Source organism: Panulirus ornatus, chromosome 28 (genome assembly GCF_036320965.1).
Source record: "Panulirus ornatus isolate Po-2019 chromosome 28, ASM3632096v1, whole genome shotgun sequence".
Taxonomy (NCBI): Eukaryota; Metazoa; Arthropoda; class Malacostraca; order Decapoda; family Palinuridae; genus Panulirus; species Panulirus ornatus.
The window spans coordinates 21,612,957-21,625,335 of NC_092251.1; the positions used below are offsets into that span (position 1 = coordinate 21,612,957).

The following is a 12,379-nucleotide window of genomic DNA, read 5'->3' on the forward strand; positions in this document are numbered from 1 at the left end:
GTGTGTGAAAGAAGAAAGTTGACAGTAAATGTGAATAAGAGCAAGGTTATTAGGTACAGTAGGGTTGAGGGTCAAGTTAAATGGGAGGTAAGTTTGAATGGAGAAAAACTGGAGGAAGTGAAGTGTTTTAGATATCTGGGAGTGGATCTGGCAGCGGATGGAACCATGGAAGCGGAAGTGAATCATAGAGTGGGGGAGGGGGCGAAAATTCTGGGAGTCTTGAAGAATGTTTGGAAGTCAAGAACATTATCTCGGAAAGCAAAAATGGGTATGTTTGAAGGAATAGTGGTTCCAACAATGTTGTATGGTTGCGAGGCGTGGGCTATGGATAGAGTTGTGCGCAGGAGGGTGGATGTGCTGGAAATGAGATGTTTGAGGACAATATGTGGTGTGAGGTGGTTTGATCGAGTAAGTAATAATAGGGTAAGAGAGATGTGTGGTAATAAAATAATAAAAAGAGTGTGGTTGAGAGAGCAGAAGAGTGTGTTTTGAAATGGTTTGGTCACATGGAGAGAATGAGTGAGGAAAGATTGACCAAGGGGATATATGTGTCAGAGGTAGAGGAAACAAGAAGTGGGAGACCAAATTGGAGGTGGAACGATGGAGTGAAAAAGATTTTGAGTGATCGGGGCCTGAACATGCAGGAGGGTGAAAGGCGTGCAAGGAATAGAGTGAATTGGAACTATGTGGTATACCGTGGTCAATGTGCTGTCAGTGGATTGAACCAGGGCATGTGAAGCGTCTGGGGTAAACTATGGAAAGGCCTGTGGGGCCTGGATGTGGAATGGGAGCTGTGGTTTCGGTGCATTATTACATGACAGCTAGAGGCCGAGTGTGAACGAATGGGGCCTTTGTTGTCTTTTCCTAGCGCTACCTCGCTCACATGAGGGGGGAGGGGGTTGTTATTCCATGTGTGGCGAGGTGGCGATGGGAATTAATAAAGGCAGACAGTATGAATTATGTACATGTGTATATATGTATATGTCTGTGTGTGTATATATATGTATACATTCAGTTGTATAGGTATGTATATTTGCGTGTGTGGACGTGTATGTATATACATGCGTATGTGGGTGGGTTGGGCCATTCTTTCGTCTGTTTCCTTGCGCTACCTCGCTAACGCGGGAGACAGCGACAAAGCAAAATATAAATAAAAATATTCTTACCAAAGTTATAATATGTTTAGACCTGTATAATCAAAATGTATGAGGCTTGCAGTACGAAAATGTTAGAAATACACCACCTGAGCTAAAAGTTTGTGCATGGCTTCCCTTTCTCCCATTCAATCACATAAGATATTATGCTGGGAATCACTGTCTCCAATATCCCCATGTTCTTCTGTCTTGTACTTCTGCATGCGCTCTGTGTTCATGGAATAATTACTTTGGGTATTATTATCACTTCAGACATCTAGGCCCTAGTTATGTTAGGTTAGCTTCCGTTTAGTTTGCTGAAATTGTTTTTCTGGTTGTTTTTGATGACTTTTGAATGACTGTGACCTTCATTTCTATTGCAAATCACTATTTGTGATTTCCCAACCCAAAGTCCTGGTTCCCACTGGGGGTCCCCCATTACTGTCGCAAAAAGGAGATGCTGCTATCTCGATAGGTAATGATATGTGGTAGAACTGTAGGTTAGAATTGTGTGAAACATCAAAAACAATCAGAAAAACCTAATTTCAACTTCCAAACATTTGGATGTCTGAAACAGTAATTCTATCATTACTCTGTTGGTAAATTTTCATATGTAGCCTTATCTCACATACAAATGAACCACCGTTGTGAGTTTTCCCACAATTACTACAGCAAGGTTTTCCCTTCTCTTCAGCTTTACTCTAGACCCCACAAATTCTGGATTTATGCCCCTTCCTGCAGAATCTGCAAAGTGGGTCCTGTTGACAGCTCCAGGCACTGTGTCCCTATCTGCAACACCTGAGTCATATTAGTAATTTTTCCAGATACGGTGCCATCTTCCTGTCCCCTGCTGCCATGATTAATGCACTGTCTGAAAACTCTACCCTCATTAGGGCGACAACCAGGCTTCTTTCTTCAACCCTCACTTACTACCTCTTTACCCATACTTCTTATCACCCAATAAGAACTTTGGATCCAGCATCAAAGGGTACCTGAATACTATAACCTTCATAGGCTTCTCTCTTTCAACTGGTAAAATCATCACCAATCGCTTGTACCCAAAGGTAATCAACACTTCCACAGTCCCTACTGTGGGATAAGGCTTCCTTCAAAAGAGACTCACAGCTGTGATGCTTTCGCATGACTATACAGCACATTTAAATTTTTCAACAAAGCTCATCGTGAACGACAGTTGAAAACCTACCTCATCCTAACATGCCCATCTTATCTCTGCATGGGTTCTTGTTTTGCAATATAACAACATATATCTCTGATCTTGCACCATTTTGTTGTGTATGATGTTGAATTTTTTCTTCTCGATTACCAGTTATTTTCCTTTAATCATTATTGACATCTTTCTTACTTCCCTCAATGTGTTTTGCCACCTCTAACTTTATCTTTTCATTCCTACCTGTTCCTACTGACAACCTCTTGAAAACTAACCGTCCCTTTCATAGTTATTGCTGGCCTCAAATCCTCCTCCTATGGTTCACTCCCATGATAGCTGAGGTCAACTTCAAAGCAGTTTATAGGTACAATCTCTCCATCAGCCAGAGGCTTCACACATTCCTGCCTATCACTTGTTTCAGACACTGTGAAATGCAAAGGCACCAACAGAAGTGGAAGTGGTCAGCAGATCTCTCTGAGAACATGCGACCCTCTCAGAAGTTTGGATAGTACTGACAATGAAGTTACATAAAAATCTCATTTTCAAGTACAACCGTAAATTTATTTACTTTCCTCAATATTCATCTCCCTGCCCACTTACAATTCGTATCTTTTCTCACAAGTTGAAAAATGATGCTCAAATCTTCAGTTCATTGTAGTAATACAAATGAAATTAATTTCTACCATATTCATGTATTATTTCTCTGGTGTCCATACAGTAAAATGTTACGAAATATCCACCTAACTTAGATGTTTGGCTAGGTGAGCTCAGGCTGAACCATAACCTGGAAATCTGTAATACCTGTGACACAATCAATCAGATGTGAAGGTAAAGAGTATCAATTACACTTATAAAATACATCATTTAATATGCTAGTTTTAAAATGCATTCTTAAATATTAACCATTACGATTGGGACCAAAAGAATGACTCATTAAAGACTTTACACAGAAAAACTATGATGACTTTCCTTACGTTTCACAAATGATGGCATACATTTAACAATCTAAAAGTATCTAAAACTCTGACAAATACCAAATGGAAGCGACTCATGGTGGTTAAATGTGGCTTAATTGGCTCATCAGAGCCGTATCAGGCATATATATAGCACCTTACTGCTTTCCTCGTATGGGTAATAAAATGCAATTCCTATAACTAACTTTACTTTCTGTAAACCCCGATTATTACTTAAAAATTTGGTACATACGTTTAGGCATACAGGTCCCTGTCCTCGTGTGCCTTTGTATATCAAACATCAGACAACCTCTGCAATAAATACGTCTCTATCACTTTCGTATTAATCATCATTCACAGTTATGGGTGTAATCTGTCAAGAGATGTGACATTGCATGTTCTTCATTAATCAACTATTATCAGTGTAATGTGATCCGTGGACAATAGAAAGGTAATTCAGTACCTCTGAAAGGTGCGTGTCATCCAACTCAGATATATATTTAATATCTACCATGGCCAGTTGCCGGGCTTTTTAAGATACACTTCCTTTGGACCTTTGGGAAATATTACTCACTTCTAGTGGAGTATTTCCTGTCCATGCAGCGATAATGGTCCACAGTTCCTATAATGACGCAATATCAGCAAGCAAGCAAGGAAGACCAACCTTGAGTTTTTTCCTAGTATTGTCCGGCTTCAGCGTGACGCACATGCTTCTGATACCATCATAAAACGTTGACATTTTATCAAAATTCATCAATTAATTTCACATAAAGAGTAATCCTCCATTGGGTTAAAAACGTGACTTACCGAGGATTTGGTTATTACGTGTTCTCTTACCTGTATCTAAGTGAAGATTGCTATATTCAAAGCAATGATACATGCGATTCACAGTTCGTTCTCTGAATAAAAAAGGTGCATAATTCTTGGATGCGAGCCAATGAATGGTGGTACTATCGTTACCGGAAATGTATATTTTTATCATACTTTTGTGTTTTAGAACAAGAGGTGATAGTACGAATAATCTTAAAGTCTGAAAAATAATAATTTTGGGCCATATATATGAAACCTGACCTATCCTCAAGCACCTGTTAAAAGCATTTATGGGAGGCACTTGTGATACTTGGAATGTCAGCTACCTACTGAAGAAGAATAACAATTTCATTAATGCCAGTGGGAGTTGCTTTGGAATGCACTGTGTAATTGGCACGTTGACAGTACTGTAATGGCATGCAAAATCTTCAAATGCAATCATGGTAAGTGCACCTTAAATCCGTTCACTTTAAACTCTTAATCACGTGCCTTTCTGACTGTGCGCACCAATAATGATCTTGCATTAGAATTACTTCTTTTCATGATGAAAGGCCTAATTTGTTGAGTATATGAGTGTTTTCGTTTCCCACGATGGCATCTTGTGAAGAGAATTATCAGGAGAGTTGCCAAGCTCTCACATGCTCTATGTTACTTTCCTACAGACTCTAATGTCGTATCTTTAGTCTTTTTCAAAATAGAAAGCCAGAAGCAGTGTATATATCTCTTCAATTAATGCAAGAGTGAAGGAAGAAGAAACACGAGCTAGTACATTAAGCATGTATTCTTCACTGTTATAGTAAATAATACAAGGAGTGGGTTCTTGTTGAGGACCTTGAGGTAACTGTAGTGCAAGGTCGAAGTGTAAAATCATTCATGCAGTCTTAACACCATTCATCTTTCTTTTCGAGATAAAGAAAAGATAGCATGTATATTTGCAAGTCATCCAGGAAATCAGTGAAGGCTTTTCCTAGCCTCAGCACGATAAGCACCATGTATTTTTTCTTAAATTATGCTGTATTCAAATGAACTTATAGTGCCTTTAACACCCCTTGCAAATGGGTCACATGAACGTAGGTGACAAAAGAGTATTATAGTTATTCATACAGGGTTACAAGTCATGGGTGTGCTGCTATTCCTGATACAGGAACGGGAAAAGACTCAAAAATGGTGAAGCAGTTTGTCTCATGTGAGAACAAGCGTTATAGGTTGTTTTCTTGTCTACTGATGGTAATTATGGTGCAATTATCAATCATTAAAATTATGTACTTAGCTTATAGGAGTTTCTAATAGATTATTACGCATCAGTTTTAGCCCTACATAACAGCAAAGGTATAAACAGACTTGAGAGAATGCAAATTGAAACCAGTATAATTAAACTTGCCGGAAGACTGAAGTACGTAGTCAACATGAGGAAAAAACTTGATGTTCCGAGCAATGGGACAGAACACTTGAAATCTTATGGCGGGACTGAAACTTCTACCTTGTAATTCAGATAGTATTGTCTCTTAAAGAATTGACAGACCATAATGCCATGACACAATGAATATCAGTGGAGCCAAACAAAAGCCAACCACATGACAATGTTTGGAGTACATTATTTGTGATGAATTAGGAAACAGCAACTCCCTTTGACATTACTACACCTATATATCCACCTTTTTCAAAACAGCCAAAACCAGTGTTTTTGAACAACTATGGAAACTCCAGACTGATTATAACCTCTGTATACTGACGGTTCTGACATTTCTGCCACTGTGAGGGTAGGCAGAGGCCAATTATTATAGAGAAAAATGTTAGGATAAACAAACTTAATTGTCCCCCATACTTATCGTCCTTGAGCTAGTAGAAATCACTAACACTGACAATTTAATTATGTATGATTCCGTATCTCTATTACTTGCCCTGAACACCCTGAGAGCAGAATTTAACATTTTGGTTTCTCAAGCCAAAGACATATATTCACACATTATTGCTCAAGGAATTCAAATAAAGTTATGGATTCGGTGTGCATGACAAAGGTGTTGTTTTAGCCAGACTTGCACTTAGTAAAGGTGATGTTGAAAAAAATAGGTTTGTCAAGCAGAAGCCTGAAAGCTATAATTAGGAAGGGACTTACTGACCTCTTTCAAGCAAGTAGAAGAATTCAAACAGGAACAAGTAGAAACTTTTCTATTGCTTTGAAATATGTAAGGTAAAACATGTATGTGCAGAAAGTGATGAAGGAGATTACAAGATGTAATTGATGAACTAAAGCTAGGTTCTACATATTGTTGGTGCTTTGGCCTATCTGGAGATGTTAATCATGTGAACTTTAAAGTTTGTGGCCAAAGACATGGCCACAAAGTAGAACTCTATATCTCAGAATGTGAAAAAATTACTGCCTATTTTAAGTCCAGGTCTAAACAAACCCTGCAAGAAATGTCAAAACACCTTCTTGTTAATAATGAGATACCAGAAGTATTGTTTGTATCCACTTTCTGCACAAGTATATACAACTAATTATATGAAACCATATAATGTAAGTAACGAAGTTAATATGATGAATCAACTTCGCATCAGCCTATGCCATACTAACCCACTGGGGTCTGACCATATGTAACTTCTGTAATCCTTTCATGCAACTTGGGACAGGATGAACAAGGTGTATACAGTAAATCTGCCGGGGATTCCGGCAGAAATCAATCAAATGTATCAGGAACAAAGGCATGTGGAGAAAGGTAAGACCATTAACAACGTATTGAGTGCTCGGGGTCTAAAGCCACGTAGGCGTGAGTAATGTGTTGGGAACGGGTTGAATCAATGTGACATACTGAGGGTGGAAGGCAGTCATTAGACTGAACCAAGGCATATAAGGCAACCAGGGAAAACCACGGTGATATCCGTGGGGCCTGGTTGTGGATAGAAAGCTATGGTTCCGGTGACTTACACATAAACTGTAGAGGAAGGATGTTCGAGTACATCTCTTCTGCTCTTGACACAACTTAGTTAACGCGGGAAACGACGAAATGACACGAACAAATATGGAAAAGAAAATGTAATTATGTAAACATCAGTTGATTAATAACTTCCTTTTCGTGTCTGTAATTATATTACTAGAGCTTTTTCTCAACTTGATCAGAGTTGGCTTAGAAAATCATCAGTTACTGCAGTGTAGAAAAAAAACCGCATCGTCACATATAAGTTTAGTTTTCACAATGATATATAGATTTGACCAGAATGATGAAATCAAAAGAATATTAAATAAGTTCCTTTGCAAAGTTTTGCATGCCTAGAGTACGAGGTTTTGCTACTAATTCGTTCATGTCCATAGTCATAGTTTTATGGAATAACCATCCACATATATTCATTGTCAAATATGTTTTCAAAAATCGAATAAAATTATGTGTGAAATAAGTTAGGTGCCAATGACTTATATGTTTCGTATTCTTTTTAACTAGTTTTAGAAATTCGCTAAGGCGGAAAAAGGCGAGCATATATGAAAGAAAAAGAACAAACCTTATGGCGTTAATCCTTGGTGAGATTAAAATGCAGATTTTAATTGATAATTTCATATATCATATACCACTACCCTGTACTCCATGATGTAGTGAACGACCATAGTATGACATGGGGCGATTACAGAAAAGCTGATTCTAAATGCCGACAAACCCTCTTAATACAGTAAGATTAAGTAAAAATGAATGAATTTATATTTGGAAATGAAATTTGTGAAAATATAATTGGTAGGTTTGTAGACCTGTGTCTGTGTTGTTGTGCCGGGAGCGTTGGTAGGCGTGAGTGGTGTTGAGGGTAAGATAGTGTTGTGGTGAGAGGCACGTTCCCTGTCACTCATAATAATTCATTTATCCCTCGTAATTCGCCTCACAATGGCATCTCCAACTGTTCTTCTGACCTTCTGTATCGTATTGGGACTAGGATTATCAGTCTATAGCAACAAATATAGCGAAGAGGCCAATACTAAAGTCCATTTTGAGCGAGACCCCTATAGGATGGCGAAGCTGAATCTCCTGTGGAATAAAGCCTTGAAGGTAAGATACCGGTTTTTTTATACATATATTTTGACCGTTTCGGACATACAGTGGACTTCGTTAGGTTTCATATGGTTGAATTTTTATTTTCCGATGTTGTGTTCGATGATATGAAAGTGGTTGAAGGACCTATGAAAATGAGTAGAATCCTCTAGACAACAGCGTCCAACTTCGTGTAGCTGAGAAAGTATACCATATATTTTTTCTTATCATGTTTGAAAAAGAGATATATTGGTCATTATTTCATTCATTAAAATGTCAGCAACGACACATGAAACAAGTTTTGTGAATATTGTGTAAAAATGTATAATAGGTCTGTGCTGAAGCTAGCTTTAGGAAATGTCTGGCTATTTACATGCTGTATAAAGTTTATTGTGATTAGACCTACTTGTGGAGCATGACTTGGAGCATGTTATTTTGTTTAATGATATGAGGCAACAGGGGTTTATCAGGGGAAAGATGGCAGTAATTAGGTAATACATTCCTAAGAAAATTAACAGAACCAACAGAAACCTCAATTAATCTTGGAACAGTGAAGATTTTTCATAATTCTCATTAATTTAGTTGAAATATACTAGTTAAACTCGTGAAACTGCAGCAGACGTCATCAAACAGGTGACGTGATCCTCAGCAGGAGGCCTATATAAAGTAGGTATATTTGTACCACCATTTTGGTTTCTTGGTGAGGTTCAGATAGATTCTGTTGATATTTAACAAGTGTTTGATATTACCAACTTTTACGGTAATTAACTCCACATTTTCCCAGATATATGTAACTTATATCACCATGATATCATTCATTGAATTATATTGTATAGCGACTCACTTTCACATCACAAAGGTCATCGTACTGATGACACCTTGACTGGGTGGCAGATGACAGCAATTTACCTTACTTGACCTAATAATCCTCGGAGAAATGTTTGGTGGCCCAACCTCCAGCTGCTCATGTAATATTTATCCCTTGACACTGGTAAATTATATGGGAGGGTATTGATTGAGAGGGTGAAGGCATGTACAGAGCATCAGATTGGGGAAGAGCAGTGTGGTTTCAGAAGTGGTAGAGGATGTGTGGATCAGGTGTTTGCTTTGAAGAATGTATGTGAGAAATACTTAGAAAAGCAAATGGATTTGTATGTAGCATTTATGGATCTGGAGAAGGCATATGATAGAGTTGATAGAGATGCTCTGTGGAAGGTACTAAGAATATATGGTGTGGGAGGAAAGTTGTTAGAAGCAGTGAAAAGTTTTTATCGAGGATGTAAGGCATGTGTACGTGTAGGAAGAGAGGAAAGTGATTGGTTCTCAGTGAATGTAGGTTTGCGGCAGGGGTGTGTGATGTCTCCATGGTTGTTTAATTTGTTTATGGATGGGGTTGTTAGGGAGGTAAATGCAAGAGTCTTGGAAAGAGGGGCAAGTATGAAGTCTGTTGGGGATGAGAGAGCTTGGGAAGTGAGTCAGTTGTTGTTCGCTGATGATACAGCGCTGGTGGCGGATTCATGTGAGAAACTGCAGAAGCTGGTGACGGAGTTTGGTAAAGTGTGTGGAAGAAGAAAGTTAAGAGTAAATGTGAATAAGAGCAAGGTTATTAGGTACAGTAGGGTTGAGGGTCAAGTCAATTGGGAGGTGAGTTTGAATGGAGAAAAACTGGAGGAAGTGAAGTGTTTTAGATATCTGGGAGTGGATCTGTCAGCGGATGGAACCATGGAAGCGGAAGTGGATCATAGGGTGGGGGAGGGGGCGAAAATTTTGGGAGCCTTGAAAAATGTGTGGAAGTCGAGAACATTATCCCGGAAAGCAAAAATGGGTATGTTTGAAGGAATAGTAGTTCCAACAATGTTGTATGGTTGCGAGGCGTGGGCTATGGATAGAGTTGTGCGCAGGAGGATGGATGTGCTGGAAATGAGATGTTTGAGGACAATGTGTGGTGTTAGGTGGTTTGATCGAGTAAGTAACGTAAGGGTAAGAGAGATGTGTGGAAATAAAAAGAGCGTGGTTGAGAGAGCAGAAGAGGGTGTTTTGAAATGGTTTGGGCACATGGAGAGAATGAGTGAGGAAAGATTGACCAAGAGGATATATGTGTCGGAGGTGGAGGGAACGAGGAGAAGAGGGAGACCAAATTGGAGGTGGAAAGATGGAGTGAAAAGGATTTTGTGTGATCGGGGCCTGAACATGCAGGAGGGTGAAAGGAGGGCAAGGAATAGAATGAATTGGAGCGATGTGGTATACAGGGGTTGACGTGCTGTCAGTGGATTGAATCAAGGAATGTGAAGCGTCCGGGGTAAACCATGGAAAGCTGTGTAGGTATGTATATTTGCGTGTGTGGACGTGTGCATGTACATGTGTATGGGGAGGGTTGGGCCATTTCTTTCGTCTGTTTCCTTGTGCTACCTCGCAAACGCGGGAGACAGCGACAAAGTATAAAAAAAAAAAAAAAAAAAAAAAAACATACTCGATGTTTGATGGTGGAAGATCAGAAGCTGCTGCCTCAAATATTCAAGTAAATAGATGACCTGACTCTTTCCATAAGAGGCACCACTCTTACAGCTTAACCTCAGTCGAGCAGCATGGAAAGAGAGATCAGTGCTTGGGGCAGGTGGCATCAACTGTCTTAATTCCCCTTGGAAATAGGTACCTGCCCTCACCCCCTCGTATATACCAGGGTATCACAGAGGGACGCCAGTCAAGCCGTAACCTGGCCTTTAGAAGCACAAGCTCACTTTGACATCTCCCAGAGAGGCCACTGTGGTGTTTTCTTTGTTGGTAGCAGTCCTTCTTGTGGCCTTGATTCTTCACATTCATCCCATAAACTTGCACCTCCAGTTGCTCATTGCCCACTGTTACACACATTATATATCCTCTCCAGTAAATTACTGTTGTTGTTGTAAAATGTTCTTGTACCCCTCCCAGTTACACTACACTTGCACAATTAAGAACATCTGCTGATATTGCTTTGAACTTCATGCTTCATAGGCACTTTGTAATCACAAAAACTATGCAAATTATCTTAAACATAAGAAGCTATTTTCCAAAACTTGTTTCAATGTGCTGGTAAATATTTTGTTTACCAATAAGGGCTATACATACTAGGAAATATATATAAGGGTACTTATCATAAGTATGAAGTCTGTTGGGGATGAGAGAGCTTGGGAAGTGAGTCAGTTGTTGTTCGCTGATGATACAGCGCTGGTGGCTGATTCATGTGAGAAACTGCAGAAGCTGGTGACTGAGTTTGGTAAAGTGTGTGGAAGAAGAAAGTTAAGAGTAAATGTGAATAAGAGCAAGGTTATTAGGTACAGTAGGGTTGAGGGTCAAGTCAATTGGGAGGTAAGTTTGAATGGAGAAAAACTGGAGGAAGTAAAGTGTTTTAGATATCTGGGAGTGGATCTGGCAGCGGATGGAACCATGGAAGCGGAAGTGGATCATAGGGTGGGGGAGGGGGCGAAAATTCTGGGAGCCTTGAAGAATGTGTGGAAGTCGAGAACATTATCTCGGAAAGCAAAAATGGGTATGTTTGAAGGAATAGTGGTTCCAACAATGTTGTATGGTTGCGAGGCGTGGGCTATGGATAGAGTTGTGTGCAGGAGGATGGATGTGCTGGAAATGAGATGTTTGAGGACAATGTGTGGTGTGAGGTGGTTTGATCGAGTAAATAACATAAGGGTAAGAGAGATGTGTGGAAATAAAAAAGAGCTTGGTTGAGAGAGCAGAAGAGGGTGTTTTGAAATGGTTTGGGCACATGGAGAGAATGAGTGAGGAAAGATTGACCAAGAGGATATATGTGTCGGAGGTGGAGGGAACGAGGAGAAGTGGGAGACCAAATTGGAGGTGGTAAGATGGAGTGAAAAAGATTTTGTGTGATCGGGGCCTGAACATGCAGGAGGGTGAAAGGAGGGCAAGGAATAGAGTGAATTGGAGCGATGTGGTATATCGGGGTTGACGTGCTGTCAGTGGATTGAATCAGGGCATGTGAAGCGTCTGGGGTAAACCATGGAAAGCTGTGTAGGTATGTATATTTGCGTGTGTGGACGTATGTATATACATGTGTATGGGGGTGGGTTGGGCCATTTCTTTCGTCTGTTTCCTTGCGCTATCTCGCAAACACGGGAGACAGCGACAAAGCAAAAAAAACTTATCATAAGAGGAGGTAAAACGCTTGTAGAATTTTATATGTATATATATATGAATATGTTGAAAAGGATCACAATTTTCATGTGATCAAGATATTCCTATGAGTCCATGGGGAAAATGAAACACGATAAGTTCCCAAGTGCACTTTCGTGTAAT

At 39.6% G+C, this 12,379-nt stretch overlaps 2 protein-coding genes across 12 annotated transcripts in view; one reads left to right on the forward strand and one right to left on the reverse strand.

Moving 5' to 3' along the window:
* Reg-2 (Rhythmically expressed gene 2) overlaps positions 1-7,007 on the reverse strand; it is a 46,044-nt gene extending 39,037 nt beyond the window's left edge. Inside the window, exons 1-2 of one of the 10 annotated variants that reach the window (XM_071678816.1) lie at positions 3,829-3,926; positions 3,508-3,566 (exon numbers count right to left, since the gene is read on the reverse strand). Coding sequence is in view for 2 of the 10 variants with exons in the window: in XM_071678824.1 (XP_071534925.1) it covers positions 2,545-2,588 (44 nt within the window). In the remaining 8 variants the exon portion in view is untranslated. Of the gene's footprint in view, positions 1-2,544; positions 2,726-2,748; positions 2,765-3,507; positions 3,567-3,717; positions 3,942-4,091; positions 4,180-6,990 lie in introns of those variants that run through there. The other 9 variants (XM_071678815.1, XM_071678821.1, XM_071678819.1 and 6 more) reach the window with 9 other exon arrangements.
* Positions 4,350-12,379, forward strand: part of LOC139757891 (alpha-2-macroglobulin receptor-associated protein) — a 92,408-nt gene continuing 84,378 nt past the window's right edge. The window contains exon 1 of one of the 2 annotated variants that reach the window (XM_071678812.1): positions 4,350-4,507. In XM_071678812.1, coding sequence (XP_071534913.1) covers positions 4,505-4,507 — 3 coding nt within the window. In that variant the 5' untranslated portion in view covers positions 4,350-4,504. Of the gene's footprint in view, positions 4,508-7,827; positions 8,093-12,379 lie in introns of those variants that run through there. The other variant, XM_071678811.1, reaches the window with a different exon arrangement.